This window comes from Phocoena sinus, chromosome 2 (assembly GCF_008692025.1).
Source record: "Phocoena sinus isolate mPhoSin1 chromosome 2, mPhoSin1.pri, whole genome shotgun sequence".
NCBI lineage: Eukaryota > Metazoa > Chordata > Mammalia > Artiodactyla > Phocoenidae > Phocoena > Phocoena sinus.
The window spans coordinates 163,370,257-163,398,030 of record NC_045764.1 but is presented as its reverse complement, the minus strand read 5'-3'; the positions used below and the strand labels follow the sequence as shown (position 1 = coordinate 163,398,030).

The 27,774-nt window shown below is 37.8% G+C and overlaps 1 protein-coding gene across 2 annotated transcripts in view; it reads right to left on the bottom strand.

The window, feature by feature from the left end:
- Nucleotides 1-16,701: 16,701 nt before the first annotated feature.
- Nucleotides 16,702-27,774, bottom strand: part of TTC8 (tetratricopeptide repeat domain 8) — a 50,272-nt gene continuing 39,199 nt past the window's right edge. For both annotated transcript variants that reach the window (XM_032624283.1, XM_032624284.1), the window contains exons 10-14: nt 24,330-24,469; nt 22,818-22,992; nt 22,382-22,504; nt 19,507-19,590; nt 16,702-17,325 (exon numbers count right to left, since the gene is read on the bottom strand). In XM_032624283.1, coding sequence (XP_032480174.1) covers nt 17,209-17,325; nt 19,507-19,590; nt 22,382-22,504; nt 22,818-22,992; nt 24,330-24,469 — 639 coding nt within the window. In that variant the 3' untranslated portion in view covers nt 16,702-17,208. The remainder of the gene's footprint in view (nt 17,326-19,506; nt 19,591-22,381; nt 22,505-22,817; nt 22,993-24,329; nt 24,470-27,774) is intronic.

Sequence of the window (27,774 nt, the reverse complement as noted above, 5' to 3'; positions counted from 1 at the left end):
GAACCCCGAAGGTGTAATCTGTGTGGCACCATGTGGGCAGAAATGGATGTGTGAGCGAAGCCAGCACAGAAAGTGTCTCCAAACACTTATGCATCCTCCCACTGCCTTCCAAAAACATTGTGTTGCATTTACAGCTTTGAAACTGTAATTAACACTTTTACTCATGGGAGAGTAGGTCCTGAGAATTTTAACAGGACATACTAGAAACAGATTCAAATCTCAATGAGCAAAGGTTTACCAGAAGGATAAACCAAGTGCAGCCACCATTTCCTGGTCTCCTGGGAATCTGGAGACCAGCATGGGCGTGGGCCAACCTTTCTTTAAATCCTGCTGCCATTGTCGTCATATCCCTCCATCAGATTGGAAAATTAAACCCCACCGAGTACAGCTCTAAGCAATACCATGGTGAAAGCCCCCAAAGTCTATTTAAATGACTAGGACCTAAAACCTTCTGGCTTTCTGCTCTAACTTCGCCAGCCACTCTCATGGCTTTGGGATTTGCAAGAGCGGTGTCCCTCCCGCGATGCTTGTGCTTGGTTGTCCAGGTTCGTGCTGCTCACCGCATGACAGGCCAATAAGTAGACAAGTTGCTGGGACAGGGAATAGCGAGCAGACACAGAAGATGGTAGACGACTGTCCCAAAGAACCGTCTTGCCCAGATTTGTACGCTAGTTTCTTTTTAGGGCAAAGAGGGGGAAGTAAGGCTGTAAAGTGAAAAGGCAATAAGCTGTGCAAATATTTCCTCATTCCGGCCAGAGTCCAGAGGGGATGTGTTCATTTCTTCTTTCCTGCAGCCATTCACAGCCATTCAAACACCCTAGTCGGGAGGTTTTCTGTGAGCTAAACGAAGGTATTTTAACTTAAGGCTCAGGCATGGGAGGCAGAGTTCCCAGAGTTGGGCCATTATGTGTACTTTAAGCTATAGGCAACGTTCCTTTAGTGTAACAAAAGCAACAGAAAACAAAGGTAAAAGTAAAAGAAACAGATCCGTTATGGAGTCAGGTTTGTTCTTCAACTGTTACAGCAGCTTTCAGGGTGTGAGCTCAGGGATGCCGTGGAGCAGGGGTCCCCAAACCCCCAACTTTGCTTTGCACAGCAAGCAAAGCTTCATCTACCGCTCCCCATCGCTTGCATCCCCTGAACCATCCCGCCCCGCCGCCCCCGTCCGTAGAAAAATTGTCTTCCATGAAACTGGTCCCTGATGCCAAAAAGGTTGGGGGCCGCTGCCGTGGAGCTCTCCTGGGCCCCAAGTAAGTCTCATGTAAGTCTGCCATGATGTCTGAAATCCCATGTGAAACTACAGGTATTTACTTAGGAGGGAGAAACACATGAAGTGTTATGCATATGGCATAATCTTGGAAGAAGATGCAGAACTGGCAGATTTGGGTAAAAGGACATAAAGGTCCAGAACAGGAGACGCTGCCGAACAGGACAGGATAGAATCCTGAGCCCTGAGCATGGGGGAAAGGAGGCTGTGTGAGTCAGAGGGGGAGGTGGGGACAGGAAGGTGCTAAAAAAGGCAAACCTCACCCACTTAATTCTTCTACATAGAACTAGAAATAAGAAGGATAGAGTGTGGGTACTGCTGGGGAAACCACAGGTTAAATTATAGACCTTTGCCCTGGAACAGTTGCTTTATGTGAAGATGTGAGAAATATATTATTTTTATATTAAAACAAATAGAGATTTGCTTTGGGGATAATTGCAAAATCCATGTGACTATTTTTTTATTGAAGTATAGTTGATTTACAATGTTTCACGTATACAGCAAAGTGATTCAGTTATCTATCTATATACACAAGTGTGTGTGTGTGTGTGTGTGTGTGTGTGTATGTTTTTTTTCAGGTTCTTTTCCATTATAGGTTATGACAAGATAGTGAATATTTTTCCCTGTGCTATACAGGAGGTCCCTGTTGTTTATTTCTTTTACAGCAAAATTGAGAGAAAGGTAGTACAGAGATTTCCCATATCCCTTCTGCCCCCAGATGTACACAGCCTCCCTCATTTTCAGCATCCTTTTCCTTTTATATATAGCACAACAATCCAAACTATTATCCAGAGGTGGAAAGAGTTGAGGATGTGACGCTCTTTGATGGTAGGTTGGGGAACGTCTTTCAACGCACATCATTCAAACTCCAGTCCCCACACTTGAAAACTGGTTCCTAGTGCACAGACTTGATAATTTGCACTATGTAATACATGCTGAGCCACGTTCCTTGGAATCCCCTTCTGAATTCCACAGACAACCTTGCTGCTGGCCACTCAGCCTGTTTATATGTTTTGTATGTGGTTGTGTGTATTTGTTAATCCCAAACTCCTAATTTATCCCTTCCTCTCCGCTTTCCCTTTTGGTAACCATGAGTTTGTTTTCTATGTCTGTGAGTCTATTTCTGTAAATAAGTTCATTTGCATCTTTTTTAGATTCCACATGTACGTAATATCATATGATATTTCTCTTTCTCTGTCTGATTTACTCCACTTAGTATGATAATCTCTATGTCCACTATTTTAAAGAGAAAAACCCAGGAGGCTCCAACTTCAAATGTCCTGCTTACGGTGGACCTCTTGGGTGGTGACCTGGACTCAGATTTTCTCAGCTCAGTCACCTCCCCTCCTCTTGCTACTGAGTGTCACTATAACACCTGGAAAAGCTACTCGCTGATGAGCTTCATGAATGTGAAACTAAGAAGCCTTGTGCTGGGAAGCCATATCAGAGCATAGCTCAGTACTAAGAACACAGGTTCTTTTCAATCAAAGTTCTTGAGACATTTTTTTCTAACTGAAATCCTATCAGGGACTATAAAACGAAAGTAAGCCTGCCGTAAGCTTGCACAGGTCAGAATGCAGGGTTTGAAACACAGCCCGTTTCTGTCAGAGCCATTTGGGGTCTTCTGTTTCTTCCTTTGGAATCAATGAACATCCTCCATGCTTACTCAGTGTGATGTATCTAAAGATGTACTCAGACCCACTTGAGGTAACCGTGTTTCTAAACACAGGTCTCCTTTGCCTGGAAAGTTTAACACATGCAGCTTTGCCTTTCAGTTCATCTCTGTGTTATTAACAGTCTGCGTGGTTGGGAAAGTGGAAATGAATGGTGTAGAAGGGAATAGAAGACCTGTTGTTAAGTCCCTAATCTGTCTCTTACCAGCTATGTGACTTTAGGTGGATCATTGTATCTCTCTGAATTTTGTTTTCTCATCTGGAGGATGGGGATATGAATTGCTGGGTTGCTAGCCCCGCAGGGTTGCTGAGAGGATCAGAGAAGATCATGAAAGCACTGTGTGACCCGTAGAATTTGTGGAGCCCATTCTGATGGGAGACATCTCATTGTTTGTGGACCATCTGTTCCCTGTCACACCTCATTTCTCAAATTTGTGAGGAGCTACCAACTCGTCTTCTACTTTTGCTAGTTTATCTGTTCTTAACTGGTTGAAAGAAGATAGCATGCCAGGATGCTGAGATTTCCAGCTATGCCTTTTACTATCTAGGTATCCTTGGGCAAGTTATGTAACTTCTCTGAGGTTTTCACCAGGAAAATGGGAGTCATAATAGTTAATGTGTAGAACTGTAAAGATTACAAGCAGCAGGCACTTGGTACATAATAATTACTTATTATTTTGATGTCCTTTCTCCCCACCTCTGTTCACAAGTATTTCATGAGGGTCTCAAAAGATGGCCTAGATCCTTCAGTTTAAAACCCTCTCTCAAGGAGTCTGGGACACCTCTCATTGACACTGTACTGGATATCTCCCATTTGAGTTGTATTAATAGGTAGACTCTTTAATAGATATAGGGCTATTTAGGTTATCTATTTCATCTTGAGGGATCTTCTGTAGTTTGTGTCTTTTGAGGAATTTAGAGGTGAAAGTGCTCTTAGAAACCATGTAGCAAAGTGGTTCTCAAAATTGAGGGTACATCAGAATCCCCACAGCCTACCCCCAGACACTAGTTGTAACAAATATTATAATGGAGAAAACTGTAGTAAGTATTAATGTTTTTCTTTCCCCCAAATTCCTGTTTCATGAAATGTTAAAATATTACATAACTCATAGACTCACTTTTGTGAAAAGACAGAAATCTTAAGAAAACTATTTGTTGCAAACCGTAATTAATGAAGTACCATCTGTGATATTCAGTGTTCTTTGCATAAGCTGTGACTAGGCTATTTTTCATGCTTTTTAGCACTTATGGGAAAGAGAAAAGTGTGTAACCAAGCAGAAGTGTGGCATGAACTATCTGATTGGCTACATATGCAATGCAGTTGAGAGATTTTTGTCTATTACCTAGTGTAAATATATTCATTTTCACACTCTTCGAGAAAACTTGATTTAAAATCTATATGCAACTCTATATTCTCCAACTAATCCTAAACATTGTCCCCAGGTCAATTCTTACAGAATACCTGCTTCCTTTTCAACCCTCAGGTAAAAACTCCTTAACTTGGGATTCAAAACCTTCTCTGTGCCAGTCCTTCCTGAGCCTCCAAATCTAGCTCTCATGACCAGCCTACTCTTGCTGCTACTGTCCAGCTCCCATCCAGCCAAATTCATGTTCTAATGGCCCCCAGAGCCCCGCCTGGAATGCCTCTCCATAGTCTATCTCTGCTCTCTGGTTGTCAAAATCCTACTGATCCTTCATCCAGTGTTTTCTCCCATATGCTCTCAATCCTTGTTATTTAAAAAACATTTATAGAGCTCCTAAACTTTTATAACCTTAAAGTATTTGGGAAAAAAAAAGTATGGCACTTCAGTTAACTGTGATATATTTATTTTTTAAATCAGGTCTATTAAAGTATAATCTACATATGGTAAAACTGACTTTTTTGTAACGGTGTAGAATTCTATGAGGTTTTATGCTTTTTTTAAAAAAACTTTTTATTGAGGTATAACCGACATACAACAAACTGTAAATGTTGAAAGTGTAAAATGTGATAAGGCTGACATACATATACATTGATGAAACTCTTACTACAATTAAGATAATGAGGGACTTCCCTGATGGCGCAGGGAAGAGTTAAGACTCTGCACTCCCAATGCAGGGGCCTGGGTTCGATCCCCGGTCAGGGAACTAGATCCCACACGTATGCCACAACTAAGAGTCTGCATGCCACAACTAAGGAGCCGGTAAGCCACAACTAAGGAGCCCGCCGGCCACAACTAAGGAGCACATGTGCCGCAACTAAGGAGTCCATGAGCCGTAACTAAGAGTTGGTGCAACCAAATAAATATTTTTTTTTAAAAAACACATCATTAAGAAAAAAAGATAATGAACATATCTATCACCCCCCAAGTTTCCTCATAATCCTCATAATCCCTCCTACTCCTCCCTGTATCATCCCACTCCTCTCCCCAGGCAACCAATGATCTGCCTTCTGTCAATATAGATTAGTTTGCATTTTCTACAGTTTTATATAAATGGAATGATATAGCATGTGCTTCTTTTTGTTTGGCTCTTTTACTCAGCATAGTTATTTTGATATTCATCCATGTTGCACATATATCAATAGTTCATTCTTTTTCATTGCTGTATAGTATTCCATGTGTGGATATGCCACAGTTTATCCATTCAGCTGTTGATGGACATTTGGATTGTTTCCAGTTTGGGACTATTACAAATAAAGTTGTTATAAACAGTCATGTCCAACTCTTTTTTTGAAGGTACGCTTTCATTTCTCTTTGGTAAATACCAAGGAATAGGGATGCCTAGATCATATGGGAGGTGTAAGTTTAACTTTGTAAGAAACTGCAAAACTGTTTTCCAATGTGGCTGTACCAATTTACACTCCCACTGCCAGAATATGATAGTTCCAGTTGCTCTACATGCTAACCAACACTTGGTATGGTCTCTCTTTTTAATTTTAGCCATTCTAATTTAATTTTAATTTGCATTTCTTTAATGAATAAACATATTGAACATCTTTTCATGTGCTTATTTGCCATCCATATAGCTTCTTTGGTGAAGTGTCCATTCAAATTATTTGTCCATTTTTAATTTGTGTTGTTTTCTTATTGCTGAGTTTTGAGAGCTCTTTTTCTGGGTGCAAATTCTTTATCAGATATAAGATTTGCCAATATTTCCTTCTAGTCTGTGGCTTGTCTTTCCATTCTCTTAACAATGTCTTTCAAAACGCAAAAGTTTATAATTTTCATGATGTCCAATTTATCAATTTTTCCTTTTTTGGAGTGTGCTTTTGGTGCTATAGCTAAGAAACCTTTGTGTAACCCATACTCACAAAAATTTTCTCTTATGTTTTCTTCTAAAAGTTTTATACTTATAGGTTATGCATTTAGGTCTATCATCCATTTTAAGTTAAATTTGTATACAGTGCAAGGTATGAATCAAAGTTGGGTTTTTTCTGTTGTTTTATTTTGTTTTGTTGCATTTGATATTTAAGTGTTTCAGCATGCTGAAAAGATTATCCTTTCTTCATGGAATTGCCTTTGCACCTTTGTTGAAAATCATTTTCCATATACCTGTGGTTCTATTTCTAACTTGCTTTTCTGTTCCATTGATCTATTTGTCTGTAATGATGCTAATACCACCTTGTACTGATTATGGTAACTTTAAAGTAAGCCTTGAAATCAGGTATGTTAGTCTCAAATTTGTTCTTTGTCAACATGTTTTGACTATTCTTAGTTCTTTGCATTTCTATATGAATATTACAACCAGCCTGTCAATTCCCACCCAAAAAAGCTGGGATTTGGCCTGGGATTGTATTGAATCTATAGATGAATTGGGAAGGAAATAACATATTAAGAATATTGAGTCTTCCAACTAATGAACATAGTATATCTCTCCATTTATTTAGGTCTTCTTTAATTTCTCTTGGCAATATTTTTAGAAGTCTTGTATATATTTTGTTAAATTTATCCCTAAACATATATTTTTGATGCTGTTATAAATGGTATTGACTTGTAATTTCAATTTCCATCTGTTAATTGCAAAGATATGGAAATACAAATGATTTCTGTATATTGAGATTCTACCCTGCAACCTTGCTAAATTCACTTTTTAGTCCTGGTAGCTTTTTGTAGATTCCATAGAGTTTTCAACATAGACAATTATGTCATCTGTAACTAAACATTGTTTTATTTCTTTTTCTTGCCTTATTGCACTAGTTAGAACATCTAATACAATGTGACTAGAGGTAGTGAGAGCCAGCAATCTTGCCTTATTCATGATCATAGGGGAAAGCACAACTGTATCAGTTTCTCACCATTGACTATATTAGCTACAGGCTTTTTGTAGGTGCTTTTATCAAATTGAGGAAGTTCCTTTCTATTTGTAGTTTGATGAGTGGTTTTTTAAATAAAAAATGGATGTCAAATGCTTTTTCTCAGTTTATTAAGATGATTTTTTGTTTGTTTGTTAATATGGTGACTTATATTGATTGACTTTTGAATATTTTAACAACCTTGCATTCCTGATACAGGAGCTTAATGCTATAAATGTTCTTCCAAGTACTACTTTAACAGATTACCACAATTATTTTTATGCTTTGTTTTCATTTTCATGCAGTGCAAAATAATTTCTAATTTCCGTTTCAATTTCTTCTTTGACCCTATATTGTTTAAAAGTGTGTTATTTAGTTTCCAAATATTTAAGGGGAGGGGTGTTGAAATATCTTCCTGTTATTGATTTCTAATTTAATTCTATTATAGTCATAGAGCACACTTTGTGTGACTTAAATCTTTCTAAATTTGTTGAGATTGACTTGATGACCCAGAATACGGTCTACTTGGCCTTTCAAATTCTTGATGCTGTTATACTGGTATTGATTTATAATTTCAATAGAAATATGTTTAATATGCATTTGAAACTTGTTGTTGGGTGGAGTGTTCTATAAATGTCAGGTTGATACTGGTTGTTCAAGCTTGCTATACTCTTACTGATATTCTGTCTTCTTGATATACCAGTTACTGAGAGAGGTCTATTCAAATTTCCAATTATATTTGTGGACTTGTCTATTTCTCCTTGCATTTGTTTTTGCTTATGTCCTTTTGATGAACTGACCCCCTTATCACTATCAAACAGCTTTTCCTATCCGTGGTAATATTCTTGGCTCTAAAATCTACTTTATCTGATATTAATGCAGAATTTCAGCTTTCCTTTCATTTGCATTAGCATGGTATATCTTTTCGTGTACTTTTACTTTTAACCTATTCATGTTTTTATATTTAATGTGTGTGTTTTGTAGGTAGTATGTATCTGGGTCTTTTTTATCCAGTCTTAAAATCTCTGCCTTGTACTGGGGATAGTTACATTTAATTTAGACCACGCTATGGACTGAATTGTGTGCCCCCAACCCCCAACCCCTGCCAAATTCATATGTGAAACCCTAACTCCCAATGTGGCTATCTTTGGAGACAGACCTATAAGGAAGTGATTAAGGTTAATGAGGTCATAAGAGTGGGGCCTTAATTCAATACAGCTGGTGTCCTTAGATGAGGAAGACAGGACAGAAATTTCAGCCATGTGAGGACATGGCAAGAAGGCAGCCACCTACAAGCCAGGAAGAGAGATCTCATTAGGAACCTTGATCTTGGTCTTTCCAGGCTCCAGAACCGTGAGAAAATAAAATTCTGTTGTTTAAGTTCATATAATACAATTACTGATGTGGCTAGGTTTAAATGTACTGTACTACTTGGTTTCAACTTGTGCCATCTCTTCTTTGTCTACTTTTCCCTCTTTTCTGCCTTCCTTTTCTTATTTTGATTTTTTGTTTGTCGTTGGTTTTCATTTAGAGGATACGGGGAGGTGCAGATATATTGTTGTGGGACTTCAGAGATAGGTGACACCTAATTAGGAAGCACTTCGTGAGGGAGCTGGATCCGAAGGGGTCCTAAGCTTTGGACATACAGAGGTTGAGGTTAGGAGCATCCAAGGCTGACAGAAAATCACACCCCAAACCTCAACGGTGCACCGAATATTCTGAGAACTAACACTTATGTTTGGCTGGCACAAAGGTGACATAAAGGAAATAACGTAAAGGGTGGAACTGAAAGTACGTTTGAACCAAATGCTGGCAGAATGAAAATACCTGAGACATCAGTTCAATTTATAACAAACTCCATTTGATTTAAGTACTATATATGTTTTTTGAAATTTTCCAAAATTAATAACTTGCCTAGAGTCTCCTCAGCCAACACCTAATTTTGAAAGTCTTTTCATGGGAAGAAAACGCACTTCTCTAACTTTTCCTTTGTTTACTCTGCCACTAGCACCCTAAATTATTACTTGCACCTGAGTTTTACCTATATATGTTTTCCCCTAGATAAGAAAAAAATATATAATATCAGTCAAAATATAATACAGTAGGTAGCTCTGAAATAGAAAATTAGTGAGAATGACCAAGCAATTCCTACAAGAAAAGTAGGAGTCTGCAAGTCTCTGATCTGGTAGGATAGCCTTTTAAAAAGCAAAAAGTCTTCATTACATAATATGAAACACTAAAACATCTGTTAAATTAAAAAAAATTTTTTAATTGAGATATAACTGACATATAACATTATGTTAGTTTTAGGTGTACAATGTAACAATTCAATATATGTATATATTTCAAAATAAGCAACATAATAAAGCTAGTTAATATCCATCATCACACAGTTATATTTTTTCTTGTGTTGAGAACTTTTAAGGTCTATTCTCTTAGCAACTTTCAAATATACAATATAGTATTATTAACGATAGTCACCATGCTGTACATTATATTCTGATGCTTTATTTATTTTATAACTGGAAGTTTGTGCCTTTTGACACCCTCCACTTATTTCACCCCACCCCTCACCTTCCTTTGGTAACCATCAATCTGTTCTCTGTATCTCTGTATCTATTGTTGTTTGTTTGTTTTTAAGATTCTACACATAAATAGAATAATATTGTATTTGTCTTTCCCTATTTACTTCACTTATCATAATGCCCTCAAGGTCCATCCATGTTGTTGCAAATGGTGGGATTTCCTTCTTTATGGCTAACTAATATCTATATCTGTATATATCACATTTTCTTTATCCATTTATTCATTGATGGACACTTAATGTTTCCAAACCTTGGATATTGTGCATAATGCTTTGGTGAACATGGTGGTGCAGGTATATTTTTGAGTTAATGTTTTCATTCCCTTTGGATAAATATTCAGAGGTGGAATTACTGGACGTATAATAGTTCTATAATTAAGTTTTGAGGAACCTCCGTACTATTTTCCATAGGGGATGCCTCAGTTTGCATTCCCACCAATAGTGCACAAGGGTTTGCTTTTCTCCATAACCTCACCGACACTTGTTATTTCCTGTCTTTTTGATAATAGTCATTATAACAGGTGTTAGATGATATATCATTGTGGTTTTTGGTTTGTATTTCCCTGATGACTAGTGATGTTGAGCACCTTTTCATGTACCATTGGCTATCTATGTCTTTTTAAGAAAAATGTCTGTTCAGATCCTCTGCTCATTTTTAAATCAGATTGTTATTGTTTGGTTGGGGTTTTTTATATGAATTATTTATATATTTTGGATATATGGTTTGCAATTACTTTTTCTCATTCAGTCGGTTGTCTTTTCATTTTATCAATGGTTTCCTTTGTTGAGCAGAAGTGTTTTAGTTTGATGTAGTCCCACTTGTTTATTTTTACTTTTATTGCTTTTGCTTTTGGTGTCAGATTCAAAAAATCGTTGCCAAGACCTATGTGAAGGAGTTACCGCCTGTTTTCTTCCAGGTGTTTTATGGTTTTCAGGTCTTATATTCAAATCTTTAACCTGTTTTGAGTTAATTTTTGTGTATGGTTTAAGATAGTCATCCAGGTTCATTCTTTTGCATGTGGCTGTTCAGTTTTCCCAGCACTATTTATTGAAGAAACTCTCCATTCCCACTGTATATACTTGCCTCCTTTGTCATAAATTAATTGACCATCTTTGTGTGGGCTTATTTCTGTGCTCTCTATTCTGCTTCATTGATCTATGTGTCTGTTTTTATGCCAATACAATTTTGACCACTATAACTTTGTAATATAGTTTGAAATCAGGAAGTGTGATGCCTGCAGCTTTGTTCTTCTTCCTCAGATTGCTTTGGCTTTTCAGGGTCTTTTGCAGTTCCACACAAATTTTAGGATTGTCTTATTTCTGTGAAAAATTTCATTGGCATTTTGATAGGAATTGCATTGACTCTGTAGACTGCTTTAGATAGTATGGACATTTTAACAATATTAATTCTTCCAATCCATGAGTGTGGAATATCTTTCCATTTATTTGTGTCTTCAGTTTCTTATATCAATGTCTTATAGTTTTCAGTACACAGGTCTTCCACCTCCTTGGTTAAACTTATTCCTATGTATTTTATTCTTTTTATGAAATTGTCAATGGGATTGTTTTCTTAATTTCTCTGACAGCTTGTTGTTAGTGTATAGAAACACAACCGGTTTTTGTATATTGACTTTGTATCTTGTAACTTTACTGAATTCACTTTTTAGTTCAAACAGTTTTTTTGGTGGAGTCTTTAGGGTTTTCTTTATATAATATTATGTTATCTGCAAATAGAAACAATGTTATTTGTTCCTTTCCGATTTGGATGCCTTTTATTACTTTTTCATACCTAACTGCTCTGGCTAGGACTTCCAATACTATATTGAATAAAAGTGGCAAGAGTGGGCATCTTTGTCTTGTTCATCATCTTAGAGTATAATTTTTCAGCTTTTCACTGTTGAGTATGACGTGAACTGTGAGCTTGTCATATATGCTCTTCATTATTTTGCAGTACATTCCCTCTATACTTACTTTGTTGAGAGGTTTTTTTTTAATCACAAACGGATGTTGAATTTTGTCAAATGCTTTTTCTGCATCTATTAAGATGATAATATGATTTTTATTCTTCATTTTGTTAATGTGGTGTATCACGTTGATTCATTTGCCAATGTGAAACCATTCTTGCCTCCCTGGAATAAGTCCACTTGATCATGGTGTATTATCCTTTTAACATACTGTTGACTTTGGTTTGCTAATATTTTGTTGACGAGTTTTGCATCAGAGTGATGATGGCTTAATATTGTTAAGATGGCAACAGTCCCCAAATCAATCTACAAGCTCAACAAATTCTGCTGAGGGAGGAGCTTCAACATAGTGGAAGAGTAAGACATGGAGATCACCCGCCTCCCCACAAATACATCAGAAATACATCTACATGTGGAACAACTCCTAAAGAACACCTACTGAACACTGGCAGAAGACCTCAGACCTCCCAAAAGGCAAGAAACTCCCCACATACCTGGCCGTGTGGATGACAGGCTCATGGTGCTCCAGCCAGGTGTCAGGGCTGTGCCACTGAGGTGTGAGAGCCAAGTTCAGGACATTGGTCCACAAAAGACCTCCCAGCTCCACGTAATATCAAACTGCGAAAATCTCCCAGAGATCTCCATCTCAACGCCAAAACCCAGCTCCACTCAATGACCAGCAAGCTACAGTGCTGGATACCCTATGCCAAACAACTAGCAAGACAGGAACACAACCCCACCCATTAGCTGAGAGGCTGCCTAAAGTCATAATAAGGCCACAGACACCCCAAAACACACCACCAGACATGGACCTTCCCACCAGAAAGACAAGATCCAGCCTCATCCACCAGAACACAGGCACTCATCCCCTCCATCAGGAAGCCTACACAACCCACTGAACCAACCTTAGCCACTGGGTACAGATAACAAAAACAATGGGAAATACGAACCTGCAGCCTGGGAAAAAGAGACCCCAAACACAGTAAGTTAAGCAAAATGAGAAGACAGAGAAACACACAGCAGATGAAGGAGCAAGGTAAAAACCCACCAGATCTAACAAATGAAGAGGAAATAGTCAGTTTACCTGAAAAAGAATTCAGAATAATGATAGTAAAGATGACCCAAAATCTTAGAATGGAGGAAATATAAGAAACATTTAGCAAGGACCTAGAATAACTAAAGAGCAAACAAACAGTGATGAACAACACAATAAATGAAATTTAAAATTCTCTAGAAGGGAATTATTTGTAGTGAGGTGGATGGACCTAGAGTCTGTCATACAGAGTGAAGTAAGTCAGAAAGAGAACAAATACCGTAGGCTAACACATATATATGTAATCTAAAAACAAAAACAAAAAATGGTCATGAAGAACCTAGGGGCAAGACGAGAATAAAGACGCAGACCTACTAGAGAATGGACTTGAGGACACGGGGAGGGGGAAGGGTAAGCTGGGACGTAGTGAGAGAGTGGCGTGGACATATATACACTACCAAATGTAAAATAGATAGCTAGTGGGAAGCAGCCGCATAGCACAGGGAGATCAGCTCGGTGCTTTGTGACCACCTAGAGGGATGGGATAGGGAGGGTTGGAGGGAAGGAGATGCAAGAGGGAGGAGATATGGGGACATATGTATATGTATAACTGATTCACTTTGTTATAAAGCAGAAACTAACACACCATTGTAAAGCAATTATACTCCAATAAAGATGTTAAAAAATAATAATAATGAACAAATTCTGTTAATGGATATGAAGTTTCTATTGGGCATAGCAAAAGTGTTTCTAAATTGATTATAGTGATGGTTGCCTAACTGTGCATATGTTAAAAGCCATAAATGGCACACTTTAAAAGCAAGAATTGTGTGGTACATGAATATTACCTTTAAAAACTGTTACGTTAAAAAAAAGAACAACTCTGGATTTGTTAATGACAGTCATTAATGACCTCAGTGAGAGCAGCTGAGTAGTGGTAGGGGTTGAAGCCAGACTGAAGCGGGTCAAGAAACAAATGGAAGATGAGGAAGTGGGCAACAAACATCACCTGCCCTTTCAAGATGTTCTGACAAAGGAGATAATGGAGTTCTAGAAAGGGGAAGGTTTACAGGGACTGTGATGTTTTAAAAAGGAGAAAGAGAGAAAATCCAGTAGGGAGAAAATGTTGGAGCCCATAGAAACTTGAGTTTCAAACACTGGAAGAAGATCTATCTTCTCTGATTTAAAACAGGAAAAAATTTTCTTCCTAATATCTGTCTAAATATGACCTTTCCTTCCCTAAGATAACGTGATGGCTTTCTCCAAGAGTTCCCATCATTTACATTTTACCAATTACTCCTTATTAGTCAGGATTCAGGTAAGGGAAAGTATCACATTGCAAGAAATATAGCCTCCACGGGTTATAATTTAATCATTATGTAATCCTTATTCTTTTATCTCCAGAATTGGGCTTTAACACTGAGGACGTAAAATGACAGCATCTCTCAAAAATGTTAAAATTTTAGTCAGCCAAAAATAGGACTAAGGCCATCAATATGGAAGGATGTACAACTGTGGTTATTTTCAAATCAATAAACTTTTTCCCCTAATATCTGAGCCTAGATAACCATTTTAGAACTCTGGAACATATCCATAGATCATTCCAATTTGCCTATTCCCTAGAATTTAAAACTATCCAGTAATGGCCTTTTACCAAAACTTAATTTCTGGGTTCATTATTTTCCAAGACTGAGTCCTCCTGTGGTAGTTCTAAAATCTTTGTTATTTTTCTGAATGCTTAAATTCAATTCCAGCTGAAAGCTCTTGATAAAAATCCCTTATATTGGTCTTCCCTGGTGGTGCAGTGGTTAAGAATCCGCCTGCCAACGCAGGGGACACGGGTTCGAGCTCCGGTCCGGGAAGATCCCACATGCTGCGGAGCAACTAAGCCCGTGCGCCACAACCACTGAGTCTGTGCTCTAGAGCCCGCGAGCCACAACTACTGAAGCCCGCGCACCTAGAGCCCATGCTCCACAACAATAGAAGCCACCACAATGAGAAGCCTGCGCACCGTAACGAAGAGGAGCCCCCACTTGCCGCAACAAGAGAAAGCCTGCACGCAGCAACGAAGACCCAATGCAGCCAAAAATAAATAAATAAAAAAAATTTTAAAGCCCTCATATTAATAAAGAGTTGGTGGTGGAAACTATAGTAATGTGTTATCTTTATTAATTTTCCTATTTCTAGGCCATAAATTATATCCTGATGGGTGATCTGATCCAGGGAAATACCATTCAGATATGTAAAAGAACAGTGGTACCATAGGGAACTGGTTCAGATGTGACCCTTTTGGAAAGGAAGAACTTCTAACCTCAGCAATTATTCATTGTAGGCAGCCTTCTTGCCATATCTCGTTTTCATCAGCTGGAAGCCCAATAATGTTAGTTTCGGCTGAACAATTTATATATGGATAGAACACTTTTTTAATCATGGTAGAAGACAATTGTTAACCTTCCTGATATAGAAACGTTGGCACAGAAGCCAGAAGTTATACGGTCCAGAAATAATTTTGCTACAAAATATATGTAGCTTCTGATGCAGTGTTATGTCATCATTCTGCCCTTAGCCATCCTGACTCATTCTTTGCATTGGTGTTCACATTGAATTAACATAAATTCAAGACAAAAATCTCTCCATATCACCTTAGGAATGCTGGCTCATTAATTTTTTTGCTGTGTTAATAGTCCCTTATAATTCAACTTTACTAATGCATGTAACATTCATTTTAAACAACAGTAGCTTTATTTACAGGAGAAACACTAAGAGGAGATTTGACATAGTAGTTAAGAACACATACTCCAGGGCCACACAGAAATCTGCTGTTACCCTTATACCCATTCCTTTATAAATAATGTGCATTTGGCTCCCGAGTATGTGCTCTTAACCACTGTATTAAATGTGCATTTGAATCCCAGCTCCGCCATTTAATAGCTTTAGAATTTGGGCACGTAATTTGACTGCTCTGTACCTCATTTTTTTCATGAGTAAAATGGGAGTAACAGCATTTCGTAGGACTGCAATGGGAATTAAATGAATTACTCCATATCAAGTGCTCCAGAACAGTGCTGGGTACATACAACACCCTCAGTAAACGCTAGCCACTGTTATTAGTTCTTATTTTAAATTAACTAAGAAAATAATTCACAATATAAAATTTGAACCTAAATATTGCATACAGTTTAGGAAATCTGATCGCGCTTGAGGAAATTCTCGCAAGCTGAACGAGCACTGGCGTATCATGGAGAACCAGGGGAGGTTCAAGCCTGAAGTGTAGGAGCAGGTCTTGTTTCCAGCCTTACCAACCAGCAGTGTGACTCTGGGCGTGGCCTCCTCCTGTCCCACGGAGAGATTCATCTACATAGTCTCTGAAATTACTTCCAGCCTCAAACAATCTATTCCTTGAATTCACATTTTTTGTGTTCTGTCAGCTAAGTAGTACTATTTGTATAATCTGAACAGAAACAAATAAATACCTGTAAAATAGTTTTCATAAAGTTAAAAAAAGGTAAAGTAACAGAGATAGAGCCCAAAGCCCAAAATATGAATGTGAGCGGCCTTGGCCCTTTAACGCATTTCGTTGTATGAACACTTCAATGAGAATTCCACTAAATGCTGGAGAGGAGAGCCTGTCTAGGATTGTACAACGCACAGTATTGGGTCCAGCCTAGCCTTCTCAGGGCTGACCACAGGGGACTTCTGGCCTATGACTCCATTTCTAATCCTGATATTCTTATACTGACAACATGACAGCCCATAAACAGCTTCTCAGGAAAAAGCAAAATTGATCATATATCATTTCAAATAAAATTAGAATAAAGACTTGATTTCTAAGACTCCTGGACTTCTGGAAAACTTTTTTTAACTGAGATGACTGAAACAAAAACTCCTGAAAAATAACGGAATGACGGTGTTTTATACACATTTATTTTAAAGCATAATATATAAGAAAAAGTAGAGTGTCTCACAAAGCATTTGATAAAAAATAGCTTTAAGTACAAATTTTAATCTCCAAAGTCTCTACCAAGGATAAGTATATACAACTTTAGTCATAGAAGTGCAATTTTAAAGGCAGATTTCAGACCTCTTAAGCTACATGATAGCTAATGGCCAGGACATTAAAAATGTGCATTCATAAAAATTTGAGGAAATTCGTGAAAATGTTTTGTAAACATTATAAACAAACATCTACCATATAATGTGGGAGGTTTCATAATCTGCTTACAAATGCTTAAATCCTGTCTTTTATAACATTATCTTATAAAGTTATTATTATAAAGTTTTAAACATTCTGGTTTAGATTTCCTTATGTCACATTCGCTAATATCAAGCACAGGTCTGTACTACACATATATATACACTACTTTTTCCCTTGCATAATGTTCCTCCCTAAGAATATCTTTAGTCTGAGGAAAACTCAGAGCATAGCAAAATGCTGCTTTAACTGCTTAATTAAATGTTGAGTGTCCACATGATCTGGAAATGCTGCTTCAGACTTTTGAGCAGCAATGTAGCTCCTCTGTAGATCTCCCATCTGTAAGAAAGACCAGACCAGAATAAGACCACAGAATGAGAACCAGAAAAAAAAAAAAAGACATAGTATCTGCACAATGCAGAAACCCAAGGTGAATTGCTTAATTGTGCTACTTTGATTTAAAATTTTTTTCACCTAGATTACAACTCAATCTTGAAAAAATATGAGAAAAGTAAAATAACCAATTAATAAATAATTTCTGCTCTATTACAGTTGTCTAATATGAATTCATAAACCTGTGTTTTCTTTTCCTGTCACTGATAGTTATCATAAAAATAAACTGATATCTGCATGCTAAAACAGCCAGCTCGGTAAGAAAACTATTTGTAATGTACCACAGACAATGACATATTTTGATTAGGGTATTATCTTTTAGACAGAAAATTCAAGTAAAAACTATTGTATTTAAGATACAATAACATGTTCTGGGAGCTTTTAAGTGGTTGCTAACACAGTAATGTTGGGCAGATAACCTGGTTTTAAAAGTTTATAAAGGACATATCTGATTTTCTTTTCTTTTTTTTCTTTTTTTTTTTTTTGCGGTACGCGGGCCTCTCACTGCCGTGGCCTCTCCCATTGTGGAGCACAGGCTCCGGACGCGCAGGCTCAGCGGCCATGGCTCATGGGCCCAGCTGCTCCGCGGCATGTGGGATCTTCCCGGACCGGGGCACGAACCCATGTCCCCTGCATCGGCAGGCGGACTCTCAACCACTGTGCCACCAGGGAAGCCCAACATATCTGATTTTCAATAAACTTTGTGTTAAAGTCCAGTCTCCAAGGAAAACACACACAGTAACCGAATCCATATGAATGTATCTTGATTCATGTATACATTTCTACAAAGAGAAAGCTTTTTAGTGTGTACACACCAAAAAAAACCAAAACAAATCTAGATCATTCACTTCTGGTAGTTTTTTGGTAACATGCATATGAATTAAAAACGTAAGTTTCCTTTTTTAAATCATAGCATTTCTTTTCAACATGCAATTTTCTCTTATGGAAATGTAGCCTTTGGCTTAAAGAAATATTTCATTTGCATTATATATTATTAAAATGTAATAATAGTCCTGAAAGAAAGTAATCAAGGCTTCTTTGTGGCTTAACTAAGTGGCAACACAGTGCAGTGGAAAATATGTGGGAATCCTTGGGAGCTGGGCATGAGTTCTGCCATGGGACTCCAGGGAAGTCTTTTAAGTTCCAGAAGCCCTGGGTTCCATTAGAATATAAGCTGCATGAAGTACAGGTTTCTGTTTTACTCATTGCTAACATCCTCTGTGCCGACAACAGTGCCCGGTACGTAGCAGAGGCTCAACAAATGAAACATCAGTTGCATGAAAAAATGAGTAGGGGAGGTAAGTGTTACCTACATTGCAGGGTTGTTGAGAGAATTAGCGGTTCAGAGACCACCTGGAACAGTGGCCAGCACTTAACACGCACTCAAAAATGACAACTTATGAATAACAGCTTATTTTATTTTTAAAACAGAAATGAAAGTGCAAATGACTTCACATTCATGCTATGAAAAATGATTTTTATAATGTCTTTTGGTCTATAAAGAAAGAGTCTTTACATCAGCAAACATTTTTAGCCATTTCCTTATCCTCAAAACTCACCTTCCATGTTAAAGTAAGGTTTCCAAGTAAAAGTCATTAGATGACTTTTGTTTGTTTCCTCTTATTGTTAAAATGGCACATGATTCCTTTTAGCTCTTGGATGTTAACTGACTTGTAACACAGTATCAGTGGTTGCATTTTTCCCGTATTGTTCATAGCTAAAACAGCTTTCACTAATATCCCTAATTTTACAGCATGCCAGACTTGATGGCAATATGACCTACAAATAATATACAGGATTTCCTTGCTGCAAACGCTAATTACTAAATCCTTCCCAAACCAGGAGTTAATGAATAGTTTTTCAATGATTAAATGTCATATTTGAAAACATAAAATAATTCTTCTGCAATCTATAATGGTGTTAAGTTTAGCTAATACTCAGTGATAAATATACTTAAAGTGTATTAAACTGTCCCTCGAAGTGAAGACATATGTGTACATAATAATTAAGTGTTGAAAAAAATAATCTCTCAGAAGTTATGGGTAGAATGTCCTTATTTAACTGCACATTTTTTTAAAAGCAAGAAATAAACAGGTCAGATGATAAATTGACAAAGAAAGAGAATACCTTATCAGAAACTGTTGCAAAATTAAAATGCGGTTCATACATGTGGGGTGCTAAAGATGAAGCAGTTTGTAACAGTGCTCTTGCCTGTGTTAAAAAAAAAAAGGAAAGAAAAGAGAAACCAAAGCTATATGAGCATATATTAGCACTGTATTTGTGATTTTTTTTGTTTATTTTGGTAAAAGAATACTTTACCCAGGATAGGACTTTAATAAACATAACCCTGTAATAAATAAGATGAATTCCTCATGAAATACAACTTACTGATAACCAGGAACTACCTATATCTTGCCAAAATTATATTAATAATAAAATGCTTCAAAATATGGAAAAAATGATGGAATCCAAAAGTTATGTGAGAAACACTGATCTTACAAAGTTTATATTTCAGTATGATGTACAATTGAAAAATAATGCTCTCAATGCTAAAAAGTCTTATTAATCTAGTTTTTGTTGATGTTGATTGATTTAGTAGGCTTCTAATTACCTGTTCTCTAATGCAACAACAAAAACCACCAAAAAACCATTGTAAATTCAAATCCCCAATTTCTGTGCTGGATGACACTGAGCAAGCATTTATTATACTGCTGACCTGAAAATGACAACTGAAGGCGACTGAAAATGACAAGCTTTCTGTTCTCTAAAGTACTCAAAAGACAAAATTCACATCATTTTTTTGTCCCCTCTAGACTCAAAGGATCACACATTGCAGAGACCACTGAGAGACACGAGATGCCCGTACACTCATTGTTAAGATCACAAACTCAGCATTCCAAGCTGCCGAACAGCCTTTCAACTTGTAGCCGATCTTCTATGTATGACCTTGAGGACAAATTCTTTTATCTTTTTTTAATGGAAAATAAATAATAGTTTAAATAGGATAGTGGATATTAAATTTTGTTTTATGATTTGTTATTTTTTTTAATTGAGCTATAATTTTTAATAATAATGAAACCCTTCACCAAAACATTTCAAATCAATTGTATGCTGGAGAAACTACAGTAGGTAGGAGGGAAAGAAAATCACCAACATGGAAACAGAGAAAATCATAAAGAACACTTGCTTCAAATGGACACAGGCAAAGTTCTATGACAGAACAAGTTCCCAGTTTAGGGTAGTTAGTTTTTGTTTAAAAAATACAAATCCATCTTATTTACTTCGGGAAAATTTTGTGAAACAAAGGCAGCATCCAGTGACGTTTCTTTGCTTGTTTTATTAAGTTTATCAATGTGCTTAGGAGACCAGGCTGGAGGTTAACATCCTGGCATGCTGCTCACTACGTCTGTGACCTTGGGTAGTTACTTACCCTCCTCTAGTCTGTTTCTTCATCTGTAAAACAGAGAATGTAATATCTATCGATGTTGATTGCCATTAATATTGTATGAGTGTATTCAGAATTTTAAACTTGTTATGTAAATAATAACAGTAATAATAAAACAATTTATTAAGCATCTATCCTGTGCTTTTACTACACCAAGGGCTTTGCATGCACGATCTGCTCATCTTCACAAGGACACCTTCGGGTCAGTACTGTTATTACCCTATTTTATTTATTATCCACTCATTCCACCAATACTAAGCACCTACCAAGTGTCAGGCAATGTTTTCGATACTGAAAATATAGCAGTTAGAAGACAGAGAAGGTCCCTGCTTTCATGCAGCTAGCATTCTACACTCTACACATAAAGATGAAAATATCTGGTAAAATGTTAAGTATTGTGAAGAAAAAAATAGTAGGAGATGTGATAGCACCTGAGGGCTCCTTTAGACTGATGTTCAAACAGGTCTTTCTAAAAAGGCGGTAATTAAGCTAAGACCTGAATGATAAAAAGAAAAGAGTCATTTCAGGATCTGAAAGTATTTTCCAAAGGCACTACAGTAAGTATAGGCACTGCCCAGCAGCAAGCAGCTAATGTTTCTGGAAGTCAGTAGTGAAGGAGTAGTGGCAAAAGATACAGTCTGGCGGGACCCAGAGGCTAGATTAGGTGGGGCCCCGTAGGCTAAGGTTTGAAGTTCAAATTTTATTCCAAGTGCAGGGAGAAGCCTTTGGAGGATGCTAAGCAACGTAGTAATAAAATAATCTTGTTTTTAAAAAATATCCTCTAGGCCAGCGGTCCCCAACCTTTTTGGCACCAGGGACCGATTTTGTGGAAGACAGGTTTTCCACGGGCGGGGGTGAGGGAGGGGGGCACGGTTCAGACGGCGATGCAAGCGATGGAGGCGATGCAGAATGGCAGATGAAGCTTCACTCGCTCAGCCGCCGCTCGCCTCCTGCTGTGCCGCCGGGGTCCTAACAGGCTTCAGCCCAGGGGTTGGGGACCCCTGCTCTGGGATGCTCTGAGGGAGATGTATTATAGGGTGCGCCTACTTGCTGATGGAAGTGGAAACAAAAGCAAGAGCTAGGAGACCCTTGTAGCCACCCAGGCAGGAGATGAGAGCAGCTTGGAGAAGGGAGCCGGGAGGGGAGGACTGAAGAGGTTGGGGGTAGAAATGACAGGGCTCACTGCACAGCACGGAGGCAAAGGGTGGCAGGGAAGGCACTCAGAAAAGACAGGTTTCGAGGGTGGGTCCTAGGATTTCGGCTTGAGCAGCTGGATGGCGGATGTGGGGCGGTGTGAGTGGTGGAACAGTTCACGAAGACAGGGAAGCCTGGGGAGGTGCAGATTTGTCCTAATAAAATCAAGTGCTCTATTTTGGATACTGAAAGGTTAAGTAACTTGTCCAAGGTCACACTGCTAACATGTGACAGAGCTGGGATCAAACCCAGGCCAGTCAGACTCCAGAACTCATTTTAAAATTATAATGTAAAGAGAGCTGCACGTGACAGCTTTTCTTTGAAGAAAGAAGACTGTCCACAGTAACCCAGTAGTTCACTGACCTGTTCGACGTGGCCCTTCCGCATCTCCAGCACGGCCAGGTTGTTGTAGGCCTCTGCGTGGTTATTGTTGTTGACCAGAGCCAGCCTGAAGCACTGATGGGCCAGATTTGTATCTCCTATTCCCTACAAAAGAAAAGCACAAACTCGTACACACAAATCCATTCACTTCCCCCTGCCACCTCCGTCCTCCTTTCCTCATACAAATCTTGTGGCCACCACAGAATAAACAACATAGTACCAACACAGGAGTCAAGTGTGAATTGTACATAAGAGGATTTAACCTAAGAAGATAAAATGAGCGGCAGTGACCCCTAGCAATCTCCAAATTGCTACAAAGACTGTAACCAAACCTGGATTTCCAATATCTGAAAACTTCTTCAAACTAACATGTGGCTACCTTCTCTATTACAGAAATTATATTACAGAAACACCATACCACAGCTACATGTCCCAAGTTGTACCAGACGTCAGCTATCTCTTCTTCATTTTCAGCCAGAGAAAGGGCACGTTCAAATGAGGTCAGAGTCATATCATACTGCTGGGCATAGAAGCAACAGAGCCCCAGGTTGTTGAAAAGCTGGCAGTTATAGACACCCATCTGCAGGAGTCGCCTTTTGGAAAAAGAGCACACATAGTTTGGTGTCAGACCAACTTTATAAATATTAAGACATATTTTTTACGAAGTTAGAAATGAATTCACTTTATAATTTTTAATACCCTCCAAAGAACACAAAGTATTATAGTAAATGAAAAATATTTTAGAGCAAATACAAAAGCATGTCTTTTGTAATGGTACTAGTCATAGGAAATGCATCCAGAGGCAAGGTCAGAAATAACTTACATCACTTTTTTTTTCCCCAAAAGCTTTGTTAGAGAATCAAAATAATCAATAAATAGTCACATAAAGTAAAACCCACACATTTTTGCCTCATACAGCTTTGGTGCTTGTAGGTAAATTTCTAAGAGCTTCTAGTCAAATTTGAGGCCTGTGTTTAGCATTTACCACCAAGTTTTCAGCTGAGTTGGATGCTGTTTTTGGTTATTTGTATTGTGTGGTTTAGCTGCATCTAACGACCTCCGATGAGCTTCTACTCAGGAAGACAAGATTGTCAGAGGATCCCCGTGTTATCCACTTAGCTTTCACACTGCAGCTCAAAAACCTCATTTTGCTTCTATGTGTCATTAATCCCAAAGGATGAGAGTTCAAATAAGCATATGAAAATCACCCCAGCTGCCCCGAGGAACCCATGGGGGTAGGCGAGTGGAGTCAGCTGTATGTGCACAGGCTATATTCATATTACTGTTTTTTGCTTCAACATATATTTGGAAAGAACTCTTGTCAGCTGCCAGTTATCTCCTTGTATACTACCCAGGGGCTAAAGAGGAAATCATAATTTAAAAATTAATTTCAGGAACCATCTATAGGATAAAATAAGTACGTGTTCAAAGAACCAGTGAGAATAATTTGTTTAGATTTTGAAAAAATATTTGGACAAGAGTTGACAATACTTCACAAAACCGGAATCCTGTTTAAGGTCCTCATCAGGATTAGGGCCTGGGGCCCACTGCTCTTTGCAAATCACATGACTATTTTACCTTCAGGGTCTTGATATTATGTACAGTGGTATTAATGGAGGCAGTGATGTGGAAGTGCTTCTAGGAACTGTTAACCTGTTATTGGCGGATAACAAAACGGCCAATTTATACAATGACAAGGTGTTTAAAACTCAGGCAATTATCCAGGTGTGTTTCTGCAAGATGCCAAATACTTGTGCATTTCCAAATTATTAGATATAGCTTTAATATTCATAAAACATCTGGGTGCTTGAATTTTTAGTCTCATAGACATGGCCTAAACATTATTTCTCTACATTTTCATCCCATCTTTATTACTGTTGCATCACTATTTCATAGGAAAGCAGTTCTACAAATTGAATGTAAAGTGTACCTGTAAAACCGGAGAGCTACTTCTGGTTGATCAGAGTAAAAATGGTTGCTTCCAATGCATGCAATGGCTTCCACATGAGTATTGTCCTGTTTCAAAACCTCTTTGTAGTATTCAGTGGCTGATGAAATATTGTTCATTTCCTATTCTCCATCAAGACAGAAGAGCAATACTGTATTAATATTGGACAAGAAATTATTTTTATTCTGACTGGTTTAGATTATTTTATTCAATTAAATATTTATTAAGAGCCTACCATATGCCAGACTCTGTTCTAGGCCCTGGGGACACAATGTGAACAATAAGATAAAATTACAGTCAGCCCTCTGTATCTGCAGGTTCTGTAACCACGATTTCAACAAGCCACAGATCAAAAATTTTCAGAAAAAAATTCCAGAAAATTCCAAAAAGCAAAACTTGAATTTGCTGCACTAGCAAGTATTTATATAGCATTTACATTGTATTTATAGCTAGTTATATAGCATTTACATTGTAGTAGGTATTATAAGCAATCTAGAGATGATTTAAAGTATACAGACGGATGTGGGTAGGTTCTATGCAAATCCTATGCCATTTTATATACGGGCCTTGAGCGTCCATGGATTTTGGCAACCAAGGGGTCCTGGAACCAATCCCCCCTGGATACGGAAAGACGGCTGTACTGTCCTCAAGGAGGTTACATCTGGTAGGAAGACAAACAAATGAACAACTATCTAAGAGGAAGTTCTTTCAGTTTTTCACCACTGAGTATGATGTTAGCTGTGGGTCTGTCATATATGGACTTTATTATATTGAGGTATGTTCCTCTATGCCCATTTTCTTGAGAGTTTTTATCATAAATGAATGCCGAATTTTCTCAAAAGTTTTTTCTGCATCTATTGAGATGATCATATGTTTTCAGTATTCAATCCGTTAATGTGGTGTATCACATTGATTGATTTGCGAATATTGAAAAATCCTTGCATCCCTGGGATAAATCCCACTTGATGATGGTGTGATCCTTTTAATGTATTGTTGGATTTGGTTTGTTAATATTTTGTTGAAGATTTCTCCATTTCCTCTAAGATCAGGAAAAAGACAAGGATGCCCACTCTCACCACTTTTATTCAACATAGAGTTGGAAGTCCTAGCCACAGCAACCAGACAAGAAAAAGAAATAAAAGGAATCCAAATTGGAAAGGAAGAAGTAAAACTGTCACTGTTTGCAGATGACATGAGACTATACATAGAAATTCCTCAAGACACCACCAGAAAACTACTAGAGCTCATCAATGAATTCAGTTACATTACAGAATACAAAATTAATACATAGAAATCTGTTGTATTTCTATACACTAACAACAAACTATCAGAAAGAGAAATTAAAGAAACATCCCATTTACCATTGCGACAAAAAGAATAAAATACTAGGAATAAACCTATCAAAGGAGGTAAAAGATCTATACTTGGAAAACTATAAGACACTAATGAAAGAAATTGAAGATGACACAAACAGATGGAAAGATATACTATGTTCTTGGATTGGAAAAATAAATACTGTTAAAATGACTATACTACCCAAGGCAATCTACAGGTTTGATGCAATCCCTATCAAAATAGCAATGGCATTTTTCACAGAACTAGAAAAAATAATTTTAAAATTTGTATGGAGACACAGAAGACCCTGAAAAGCCAAAACAATCTTAAGAAAGAAGAACAGAGCTGGAGGAATCATACTTCAGACTATACTACAAAGCTACAGTAATGAAAACAGTATGGTGGACTTCCCTGGTGGCCTAGTGATTGGGATTCTGGGCTTTCACTGTGGTGGCCCGGGTTCAATCCCTGGATCCCTGGTCAGGGAAATCCCGCAAGCTGCACGGTGCAGCCAAAAACAACGACAAACAAACAAAACCAGTATGGTGTTGGCACAAAACCAGACAGACATATAGATCAATGGAACAGAATAGAGAGCCCAGAAATAAAACCAGGTACTTATGGTCAATTAATCTACCACAAAGGAGGCAAGAATATACAATGAAGAAAAGACAGTCTCTTCAATAAGTGGTGCTGAGAAAACTGGAGAGTTACATGTAAAAGAATGAAATTAGAACATTTTCTCACACCATATTCAAAAATAAACTCAAAATGGATTAAAGACCTAAATGTGACACCAGAAACCATAAAACTCCTAGGAGAAAACATAGGCAGAACACTCTTTGACATATATTGTAGCAATATTTTTTTGGATCTGTCTCCTAAAGCAGGGGTCCCCAATCCCCAGGCCATGGACCAGTATCGGTCCGTGGCCTGTTAGGAACTGCTCCACATAGCAGGAGGTGAGCAGTGGGCGAGCGAGCAAAGCTTCATCTGCAGCTCCCCATTGCTCCCCATCACTCGCATTACCACCTGAACCACCCCCCCGCCCCATCTGTGGAAAAATTATCTTCCACGAAACTGGTCCCTGGTGCCAAAAAGGTTGGGGGCCGCTGTCCTAAAGCAAAGGAAATAAAAGGAAAAATAAGCAAATGGGACCTAAATAGACTTAAAAGCTTTTGCACAGCAAAGGAAACCACTGACAGAATGAAAAGACAACCTAATGAATGGGAGAAAATATATGCAACTCATATGACTGATAAGTGGTTAGTATCCAAAATATATAAACAGCTCATACAATTCAACATCAAAAAATAAACAACCCAATTAAATAATGGGCAGAAGACCTGAATTGATATTTTTCCAAAGAGGACATTCAGATGGCCAACATACACATGAAAAGATGCTCAATATCATTAATCATCAAAGAAATGCAAATTAAAGCCACAATGAGATATCACCTTACACCTGTCAGAATGGCTGTCATCAAAAAGACCATAACTAACAAATGCTGGCAAGGATGTGGAGAAAAGGGAACCCTCGTACATTGTTGGTCAGAATGCAAATTGGTGCAGCCACAGTGGAAGACAGTACGGTGGTTTCTCAAAAAACTAAAAATACAACTACCATATGACCCAGCAATTCCACTCCTGAGTACATATCTAAAAAAAACAAAAACAAAAACACTAATTCGAAAAGATTCATGCACCCCAAAGTTCATACAATTGCTAAAATATGGAAATAACCTAAATGTCCATCAATAGATGCATGGATAAAGAAGATGTGATTATACACACACACACACACACACACACACATAATAGAATACTACTCAGCCATAAAAAAGAGTGAAATTTGCAACAACATGAATGGACTTGGAGTGTATTATGCATAATGAAATAACTCAGAGAAAGACAAATACTATATGATGTCACTTATATATGTAATCTAAAAAATACAACAAACTAGTGAATATAACAAAAAAGAAAGACACAGATATAGATAACAAACTAGTGGTTACCACTGGGGAGAGGGAAGGAAGGATGGGCAAGACAGGGACAGGGGATTAAGAGACACAAACTATTATGTATAA